The 11876-nt window shown below is 34.8% G+C and overlaps 1 protein-coding gene across 1 annotated transcript in view; it reads right to left on the reverse strand.

Annotated features, from left to right (window-relative positions):
* The window catches only part of cd36 (CD36 molecule (thrombospondin receptor)), a 21580-nt gene extending 15993 nt beyond the window's left edge, over positions 1 to 5587 (reverse strand). The window contains exons 1-2 of the mRNA XM_017494354.3: positions 5255 to 5587; positions 2657 to 2817 (exon numbers count right to left, since the gene is read on the reverse strand). Coding sequence (XP_017349843.1) covers positions 2657 to 2817; positions 5255 to 5371 — 278 coding nt within the window. The 5' untranslated portion in view covers positions 5372 to 5587. The remainder of the gene's footprint in view (positions 1 to 2656; positions 2818 to 5254) is intronic.
* Between the last annotated feature and the right edge of the window lie 6289 nt (positions 5588 to 11876).

Here is an 11876-nt window from a genome sequence, read left to right on the forward strand (position 1 = left end):
AAAACAAAAACAAAAAAACAACAACATTTAATTGTGTAGTAATTAACGACCCCAAAAGCTGCGACTGACTTAAAGGGACGGTACGTATCTCCCAAAGAATTTAAAGAAGAAACATTGTTCATGCTGATTCCTGTCATAAACCCTAATTCATTTGACTGCAAATCATGATTTTGTTTATTACACTCCTCTGTGTGTTATAGTTATCATTCGGTCCTGCTCTCGACCAATCAGAACGCACTTTCAGTGAAGTGCAATTAGACAGAATGGACTTGGTGTTTGATAACCGGTGAAATAAAAACAGTTCGTGATATTCGGCTGAGACTTTTGAACCCGACTGAGCATTACATAAAGATAATGAGATCAGATTAGCGGAGTTATTAAACACTGCACGGTATTATGTGTTTTATGAGGGGAAAAGGCAGCGCCTCTTTTTATTATGACTGCGATGAACCGAAAGTATTTTGTAAAACCGTTCAGCTACTCAGACACGTTTAGGGAAGGAGTCTCCAGTGTCAGGACTTTGTAGCAGTCAAAGGTAAAGCTGTATTACTAATAAAACACTCTGTGTGGTTAATTTCTGGATTTATCTAGCTAGCTTGTTGCTGTAGTTCTTTTACACAGATGGTGTAAAGTACAAATGAGACAAAATGATCAGGAATATCAACAAGCGTTAGTAAATTAGAAAGAAAATACACTATAAGGCTTCAAATTCAGATTGATCTAACTAGCATGTAGCTGTTAATTTTTATATATGGACAATATAAAGGCACAGTGACAGTGGAAATGAGACAAAACTATCAGGAACATCAACATTTACCTCAGATGTGATGGAAAACTAGAAAGAAAATACACTATAAGGCTTAAAATTCAGATTGATCTAACTAGCATGTAGCTGTTAATTCTTATATACGGACAATATAAAGGCACAGTGACAGTGGAAATGAGAAAAAACTAACAGGAACATCAACATTTACCTCAGATGTGACGGTAAATTAGAAAGAAAATGCATTATACGGTTAAAATTATGATTGATCTAGCTAGCATGTAGCTGTTAATTCTTATATATGGACAATATAAAGGCACAGTGACAGTGGAAATGAGACAAAACTATCAGGAACATCAACATTTACCTCAGATGTGATGGTAAATTATTAAGGATTATGAAGGAAATACATAATATGGCTAAAATTCAGATTGATCTAGCTAGCATGTAGCTGTTAATTTTTATATATGGACAATGTTAACGCACAGTGACAGTGGAAATGAGACAAAACTATCAGGAACATCAACATTTACCTCAGATGTGATGGAAAACTAGAAAGAAAATACACTATGAGGCTTAAAATTCAGATTGATCTAACTAGCATGTAGCTGTTAATTCTTATATACGGACAATATAAAGGCACAGTGACAGTGGAAATGAGAAAAAACTAACAGGAACATCAACATTTACCTCAGATGTGACGGTAAATTAGAAAGAAAATGCATTATACGGTTAAAATTATGATTGATCTAGCTAGCATGTAGCTGTTAATTCTTATATATGGACAATATAAAGGCACAGTGACAGTGGAAATGAGACAAAACTATCAGGAACATCAACATTTACCTCAGATGTGATGGTAAATTATTAAGGATTATGAAGGAAATACATAATATGGCTAAAATTTGGATTTATCTAGTTAGCATGTAGCTGATAATTCTTATATATGGACAATGTTAACGCACAGTGACAGTGGAAATGAGACAAAACTATCAGGAACATCAACATTTACCTCAGATGTGATGGAAAACTAGAAAGAAAATACACTATAAGGCTTAAAATTCAGATTGATCTAACTAGCATGTAGCTGTTAATTCTTATATACGGACAATATAAAGGCACAGTGACAGTGGAAATGAGAAAAAACTAACAGGAACATCAACATTTACCTCAGATGTGACGGTAAATTAGAAAGAAAATGCGTTATAGGGCTAAAATTATGATTGATCTAGCTAGCATGTAGCTGTTAATTCTTATATACGGATAATGTTAACGCACAGTGATAGTAGAAAGGAGAAAAAACTAAGAGGAACCTCAACATTTACCTCAGATGTGATGGAAAACTACTAGGAAAAGGCTCGTTACATGCAATGTTCCATGAAACAAGTTAGCTCCTCTTCTCACTTACATTACAGCATCTTGAAATTAATAAGACAAAATTGTCTCGTTACCGAGAAACCGCAAACCAAAAAAATGACAGTTTTACTTCTGACTGTTAGACAGCTCTGACACTGGAGACTCCTTCCATCACCGTTCAGTAAACACAGCACACGCTGTGCAAGTCCCTGTGATCGAGCTGTTACTATAGAAACGTATCATAACGTGTTAAATAGAACGAGAGCGTTAATGTAAACCTGCGTTTTGCAGCTGCGCTACTGAGCCTGCGTGGGGGATGGGGAAAAGGAAAGGGGCGAGAGGGAACATTTGCTGTTTGTTGCATCAGACTGACGTTGGACGAGTTCTTGTTCTCGCCTTCTGTTCAGTACCGAGGTCTGAGGGACGATTCTGTGACACTGGTGTAATCGAGGCCGCTTCACTCGCTCACGCAGCGTCAGTGCGGTGATGCGAATACAAAAGTTTTAGTGATTACCCCGCGCTGATCTCCGGCCTCACCTGTACGTGTACGGTCCTTTCTGCTGGAGATCAGGGATGCTGCCGTTCTTCATCACGTCGTCGGGGTTTTGCACCTCAAACAGCCAGAACTGCCTGTACACCGGCGCGCCGGCAGAGATCCAGTTCTCGTACGCCGTGGTTCCTTCCTCCAACACGGCTTCCTGTTAAAGCACAGCGTCAGTAGAGCTTCAGCTTGTTTTGGGGGTTATTTTGCAAGAAAACACAGAACCCGATGAGCTGAATCATGCATGTAAGACCAAGTGTTTAGCCAACTGTGATTCTGGGCTGTGTCCCAAGCGCCAGGGTTTGACAGAGACCCACTTCTTAGAGCATTCGCTCTAATAAGCAAAGAGGAGAAAACGTGAAAGCGCGTGTGACAAATCGTAGCCACGTCAATACCTAGCTGATAAGCGGTTACGCTTACACATACACATGCACATAACGGCACTAGCTTTACACCTCTTTATTCTCTTCCCCACAAAGTCACATTTTTAACCTCGCTCGCCTATCAATCATTTCTTAGCATTAAAGAAGCAGTAAGTAATGTTTCAAGCCTCTACTGGTTGTGACGCAAATGACAATTTCAAAACAATTATATTATGAATAAATAAACAAACAAACAAGAAAAAGGACTCCACGCCTTCTGTTAAAATGACGTATGCCTCGTAGGTGACCTTTTAAGAGAAAATAGGTCGAGCAGAACAGTTTTTATCCTGCTGGGGGTGGGGATCATTTCAGGGTCAGAAAAAATTAAATAATAATGTTTTAAAAAGAACTAGTAAAATCGGTAGCATTGCAACGTTGTGACTCGTATTTTTTTGGAATTTATCTTTAACATCATATGATTATTACAGATCTGGAAGTGTGTTTAAATATTACAAACCTCAGCTTTAAAATTTCCATACATACATACATACATACAGCACATTATTTTTCTTTTAACACACACACAATCTCTCAAGTACAAAGATTGACACCATATGATCACTTAGCAATATAATAATAAACAGATCCAATATGTGCTGATAATCACTTATAAAATATACTGCAGTATTCAGCGTAATTTATGGGATGTTATTCCAGATTAGATGAATTACAGATAAACACGCAGATCGTCGATGGAACAATAACCAGCGTAATATATAGCGCCATTAGCTAAGATATCTTCGGGTGTCTTCTTTAGTTTTGCGTCAGAACAAATAATGAAACGTGATTTCGAACATTTTCCGGGGAAAACGATAAAAGTTTAAAGTGTGTTTCATTTTAAAGTGGAACTTTAGTATCACCCATGTCACGCCGTCTTTAACCTTTAGCGAACTCTTCCGTCGTGAAGTCATCCGAACAGTTAGCAGTTTACATTCAGTAAACACGATATATGCTGTACATACGAGTCCCTGTGACGTGCATGTTGTAAAATAGCGACAGGGGGCAGCACTGAGACGGAAAAGATGTTCGTAAAGACGAACTGCGATTTGATTCGGAGCGCAAAAAATAATAGCTCATCTTTTCTTTTTTTAAACCGTAGCTATTACAGTAGCCATCATGTAGATCGTGGGATTTTATTTGTTCAGTGCTTATATATTTATCTGGATTTAAATCTGAAGTGGGCGTGGCCTACTCCAGTAACGCTTTTTCATTTGTTTTGTTTTTTTCTTTTTTTTTTCTTTTGTTGTTGTTTATTTGCTTTTCATGAACCCTGGAAACCACCGGACAATTAAAAGAAAAAAAAAACTTCAGATGAGCAGAAATGTAGCCTGAGCTAGAGACATGCGCGAAGCTGTTATAAGATGTTACGATAATCCTGCTCACGCAGTTAACATTATTGTTTGTGCATGCCCATTTTCTAACGGGTTGAGTTGCTTCATTTTTATACAAACAAATATAAACAAACTCGTAGCCTGATTGAAACGGCCACGAGCTCGTCCAGGCGTTTCGTTAGTTAGCTAGTTAGCTAGTTAGTGAGTCAATCGTGTTAATGAATGTGGCCTATGTTTGTTTGTAGTGCGGAAATAACGCACCTAACATATCGTAATCGGTTGCCACAGTAATCACGGTTAAACGAAACGGTAAAAACAAAAACAACGATAACGTCTTCACGAGCTCGGCGTCGTTGATCGCTTGCAAACACGTCTGCGTACGAACGCGTGACGCGCTTCACCACGCGTAAACGGACGTCTAGTGATCTGTCCTAGGCTAATTACGTAATATTTCCTAAGCTACACTTAGAAAAGCTCGTTTTGATCTATTTTTTTTTTTTTTTTTTTTACAGCAGAAGAAAACTGTGATGTTATGACGTCATCACGCAGCAATTTAACTCCAAACAAAACAGCACTTTAGGGGAAATCTGCTGCGTTAATCGCAGTCCAGAACTAAAGGAGCAAACTTCACAGACCTGCAGATGTCTTTATAATCGCTTGCATTTGCTGTCAGGAGGGAAAATGGGGTACATTTCATCCTAATTATCAGCACGTGCCAACGGGTCAATAGGGCACAACTATGAGCACTACGTAGGGATAAATCTCGCGCGCTGGTTTTTCTTTCTTTTCTTTTTTTTTTTTTTTTAAAGAAGCATTTTAAAAGCAATAAATAAAATCTGACCTTTTTGACAGTGTTCCCGATCACAGAGTCGCCCACCGGAATGAGGATGATACCGAGCACGCACGCGACCGCGCCGATGACGCTCCCGGAGATGAAGCAGCATTTCAGACGGTTCATGGTGGAGGAGGAATTAATAATAATAATAAAAACAATAATAATAATAGGAATGAAAATAAAAGGTGTGGGGGGGAAGGAGTTGGAGAGGAACGGAGAGCTCTGTGCGTGACAGGTGAGCGCACACGCACGCGACAGAGACAGAGAGAGAGAGAGGCAGAGAGAGAGAGAGAGAGAGGGAGAGGGAGAGATAGAGAGAGAGAGAGCGTGCACCGGATCAACACCAGCACTCTGATACGGTCCAAGGTTAACGGCAGTGCGCGCGCACACGCCCCGGTCTCAGCCGCGCGCCGTCAGCAGCAGGGTGACAGAGAGATAAGTGTGTGCTGAGACACGCGCAAGAACATCAGCCGAACACCAGCAAGACATGAAAAGTGCACAAACAAACAAACAAACACACAAACACCTGCAATATTCAATGCATTAACACCTGTAATGCTGAATAATACTGACATTAATGTATAATGATACATAAACACCAACAAACACCAAATGCTGAAGGGGTTCTGAAGAAACGCTTACAGTGTAGTGGAATCCACACGTGTAATTTTAAACACTGTGGAAATAACAGAATATAACACGTGTAATGTTAAACACTGTAGAAATAACAGAATATAACACGTGTAATGTTAAACACTGTAGAAATAATAGAAATATAACACGTGTAATGTTAAACACTGTAGTAATAACAGAATATAACACGTGTAATGTTAAACACTGTAGAAATAACAGAATATAACACGTGTAATGTTAAACACTGTAGAAATAATAGAAATATAACACGTGTAATGTTAAACACTGTAGAAATAACAGAATATAACACGTGTAACGTTAAACACTGTAGAAATAACAGAATATAACACGTGTAATGTTAAACACTGTAGAAATAATAGAAATATAACACGTGTAATGTTAAACACTGTAGAAATAACAGAATATAACACGTGTAATGTTAAACACTGTAGAAATAACAGAATATAACACGTGTAATGTTAAACACTGTGGAAATAACAGAAATATAACACGTGTAATGTTAAACACTGTAGAAATAACAGAATATAACACGTGTAACGTTAAACACTGTAGAAATAATAGAAATATAACACGTGTAATGTTAAACACTGTAGAAATAACAGAATATAACACGTGTAATGTTAAACACTGTAGAAATAATAGAAATATAACGCGTGTAATGTTAAACACTGTGGAAATAATAGAAATATAACACGTGTAATGTTAAACACTGTAGAAATAACAGAATATAACACGTGTAATGTTAAACACTGTAGAAATAACAGAATATAACATGTGTAATGTTAAACACTGTAGAAATAACAGAAATATAACACGTGTAATGTTAAACACTGTAGAAATAATAGAATATAACACGTGTAATGTTAAACACTGTAGAAATAATAGAAATATAACACGTGTAATGTTAAACACTGTAGAAATAACAGAATATAACACGTGTAATGTTAAACACTGTAGAAATAATAGAAATATAACACGTGTAATGTTAAACACTGTAGAAATAACAGAAATATAACACGTGTAATTTTAAACACTGTGGAAATAATAGAAATATAACACGTGTAATGTTAAACACTGTAGAAATAACAGAATATAACACGTGTAATGTTAAACACTGTAGAAATAATAGAAATATAACACGTGTAATGTTAAACACTGTAGAAATAACAGAAATATAACACGTGTAATTTTAAACACTGTGGAAATAACAGAAATATAACACGTGTAATGTTAAACACTGTAGAAATAATAGAATATAACACGTGTAATGTTAAACACTGTAGAAATAACAGAAATATAACACGTGTAATGTTAAACACTGTAGAAATAACAGAATATAACACGTGTAATGTTAAACACTGTAGAAATAACAGAATATAACACGTGTAATGTTAAACACTGTGTAAATAATAGAAATATAACACGTGTAATGTTAAACACTGTAGAAATAACAGAATATAACACGTGTAATGTTAAACACTGTAGAAATAATAGAAATATAACACGTGTAATGTTAAACACTGTAGAAATAACAGAATATAACACGTGTAATGTTAAACACTGTAGAAATAACAGAAATATAACGCGTGTAATGTTAAACACTGTGGAAATAATAGAAATATAACACGTGTAATGTTAAACACTGTAGAAATAACAGAAATATAACACGTGTAATGTTAAACACTGTAGAAATAACAGAATATAACACGTGTAATGTTAAACACTGTGTAAATAATAGAAATATAACACGTGTAATGTTAAACACTGTAGAAATAACAGAATATAACACGTGTAATGTTAAACACTGTAGAAATAACAGAATATAACACGTGTAATGTTAAACACTGTAGAAATAATAGAAATATAACACGTGTAATGTTAAACACTGTAGAAATAACAGAATATAACACGTGTAATGTTAAACACTGTAGAAATAACAGAATATAACACGTGTAATGTTAAACACTGTAGAAATAATAGAAATATAACACGTGTAATGTTAAACACTGTAGAAATAACAGAATATAACACGTGTAATGTTAAACACTGTAGAAATAACAGAAATATAACGCGTGTAATGTTAAACACTGTGGAAATAATAGAAATATAACACGTGTAATGTTAAACACTGTAGAAATAACAGAATATAACGTGTAATGTTAAACACTGTAGAAATAATAGAAATATAACACGTGTAATGTTAAACACTGTAGAAATAACAGAATATAACACGTGTAATGTTAAACACTGTAGAAATAATAGAAATATAACACGTGTAATGTTAAACACTGTAGAAATAACAGAATATAACACGTGTAATGTTAAACACTGTAGAAATAACAGAATATAACACGTGTAATGTTAAACACTGTAGAAATAACAGAATATAACACGTGTAATGTTAAACACTGTAGAAATAATAGAAATATAACGCGTGTAATGTTAAACACTGTAGAAATAACAGAATATAACACGTGTAAGGTTAAACACTGTAGAAATAATAGAAATATAACACGTGTAATGTTAAACACTGTAGAAATAACAGAATATAACACGTGTAATGTTAAACACTGTAGAAATAACAGAAATATAACACGTGTAATGTTAAACACTGTAGAAATAACAGAAATATAACACGTGTAATGTTAAACACTGTAGAAATAACAGAATATAACACGTGTAATGTTAAACACTGTAGAAATAACAGAAATATAACACGTGTAATGTTAAACACTGTAGAAATAACAGAATGTAACACGTGTAATGTTAAACACTGTAGAAATAACAGAAATATAACGCGTGTAATGTTAAACACTGTAGAAATAACAGAATATAACACGTGTAATGTTAAACACTGTAGAAATAACAGAATATAACACGTGTAATGTTAAACACTGTAGAAATAACAGAAATATAACACGTGTAATGTTAAACACTGTAGAAATAACAGAAATATAACACGTGTAATGTTAAACACTGTAGAAATAATAGAAATATAACGCGTGTAATGTTAAACACTGTAGAAATAACAGAATATAACACGTGTAATGTTAAACACTGTAGAAATAACAGAATATAACACGTGTAATGTTAAACACTGTAGAAATAACAGAATATAACACGTGTAATGTTAAACACTGTAGAAATAATAGAAATATAACGCGTGTAATGTTAAACACTGTAGAAATAACAGAATATAACACGTGTAAGGTTAAACACTGTAGAAATAATAGAAATATAACACGTGTAATGTTAAACACTGTAGAAATAACAGAATATAACACGTGTAATGTTAAACACTGTAGAAATAACAGAAATATAACACGTGTAATGTTAAACACTGTAGAAATAACAGAAATATAACACGTGTAATGTTAAACACTGTAGAAATAACAGAATATAACACGTGTAATGTTAAACACTAGAAATAACAGAATATAACACGTGTAATGTTAAACACTGTAGAAATAACAGAAATATAACACGTGTAATGTTAAACACTGTAGAAATAACAGAATATAACACGTGTAATGTTAAACACTGTAGAAATAACAGAATATAACACGTGTAATGTTAAACACTGTAGAGATAACAGAATATAACACGTGTAATGTTAAACACTGTAGAAATAACAGAATATAACACGTGTAATGTTAAACACTGTAGAGATAACAGAATATAACACGTGTAATGTTAAACACTGTAGAAATAACAGAATATAACACGTGTAATGTTAAACACTGTAGAGATAACAGAATATAACACGTGTAATGTTAAACACTGTAGAAATAACAGAATATAACACGTGTAATGTTAAACACTGTAGAGATAACAGAATATAACACGTGTAATGTTAAACACTGTAGAAATAACAGAATATAACACGTGTAATGTTGAAGGTGCTGTGGAATTTATGCTAGAACTTCCCCGGTGAGAGACGAAATAAAGACTGGATGAAAAAACCTTTGTGTTTTGAGTTGTTTTATTCAAGAGAGGATACAGAGCAAAGAGTCCCAGGACAGCGCTCGTGCCCCAGAGTACGGCGCAGTAGACTGTCTGATCCCAAGTAGATGTACAGTACGGGCCGCTGTAGTTATAGTACAAGCTTGAGGCTTTGTCTGTCACGTACAGTAAAACCAGACAGTGAGTAGAACCTTGAGACACGGCCAAACGAACCTACGCTTTCTGCAGTTGTCACCTCATGAGAGAAACGCGTTACGAAACCAACAGATGTAGCAGAAAATAACCTGTAAGAGTACAAGTTAAGGTCATCAGGTCATATTCAGGTCACACGTTGTATCATCTACAGCGTGTGACGGTATCACGTCGTGTCATGGAGTTGAAAAACGAATGAAGATTAAGAAATAAATACAATAAATGATAGACGCCGCCGAATGAATTAACGCATAGTGTTGACTGAACACCCGCACTGAATTAGAATATCATGTCGAGTTGACGTATGAGATAATGAAGGAATTATTAAACACCTAGGATGATAACTAAACACCAGCAAACACCAAGTGTGGAATCGGTTCTTCTTCTTCCTCTTATTATTATTATTATTACTTATAGTGTTGACTGATAGTGTTAAATCAACACTTGTATTGTAATTCTGATCTAACACTAAAACTATTCAATCAACACCTTCTATTGTTGAATGAGTTCACTCTTACAGTGTTGACTAAACACCGACACTTAATTCACTAACAGTGAATGCGACTATAATGCGAATGTGACATGATTAAGGTGATATCACCTATTATGATAAATGAACACCAACAAACACCACGTATTGAATGGGTTATGAATAAACACTTACATAAATCAACACTTGTATTGTAATGCTGAACTAACACCAACACTAGTAAATCAACTAGAATCTGACTATAATGCTAATGTGACATATGTGATGATTAATGTGACATATGTGATGATTATGATAAATAAACACCAACAAACACCAAGGGGGTTGGAACTTATCATGAGGAAACTCTGCCATATATGATGATGATGATGATGATGATGATGATGATGATGATGATGAAGGAGTTAACACCTATAATGATCAACACCAACAAACACCAGATGTTAAATGGGTTAGAAATAAACTACAATTGTTAAACAATCAGCGCTGATCTCACACCTGCACTACTGAATTAACACCTCTAACGTTGAACGAATAAACTCTTATAGTGACTAAACACCAACACTTAATTCAGTAACGCTACAAAAGACCTAAAGTATTGAATGAAGTTTTACCCTGACCCCTACAGTGTCAATGAATGAAGTGTTGGTGTTCAGTCAACACTATGACTTTACTGATTCAACATTAGAGGTGTTAATTCAATAGTGTTGGCATTAGTTCAACATTACATGTGTTGATTTAACAACACTGTAGGTCTTGGTACTGCATTACAGGTTTCTAATTCAACAACTGGTGTTTGTTGATCGTTACCGGTGTTAAATCCTTTATCGTCATACACAGTATGTTAAATCAACACTTGTAATGTTGAACTAATGCCAACACTATTGAATTAACACTTCCAGTGTTGCATGAATGAACACCGACACTTACAGTAATTCACTTTAGTAGCATTGTATAAGACCTAAAGTGTTGAATTAACCCCACAGTGTTAATGACTCAACACCATTTATGTGATGTTGGATTAATCAGCTCTTACAGTGTTTACTGAACACCAGAAGAACTGACTTAAATTCAGGCTTACACTGTGTACGTAATGTCTACATACAATGTTGACTTGTAGTGTTAAGTAAATTAAGTCTTATAGTGTTAAATAAACACTTACACTGGTTACTTAATACCTAAATCTTTGAATTAACACATAATTGCGATTGAATTAACACCTATACTGACAAATTACCTTACTGTTAAATGAAATACCACACAATGGTAAATTCACTCATACATACTGTATGAGAATACTGTAAGAGTGAACACAACACTGTAGGTGTT

This window comes from Ictalurus punctatus, chromosome 19 (genome assembly GCF_001660625.3).
Source record: "Ictalurus punctatus breed USDA103 chromosome 19, Coco_2.0, whole genome shotgun sequence".
Classification (NCBI taxonomy): Eukaryota; Metazoa; Chordata; class Actinopteri; order Siluriformes; family Ictaluridae; genus Ictalurus; species Ictalurus punctatus.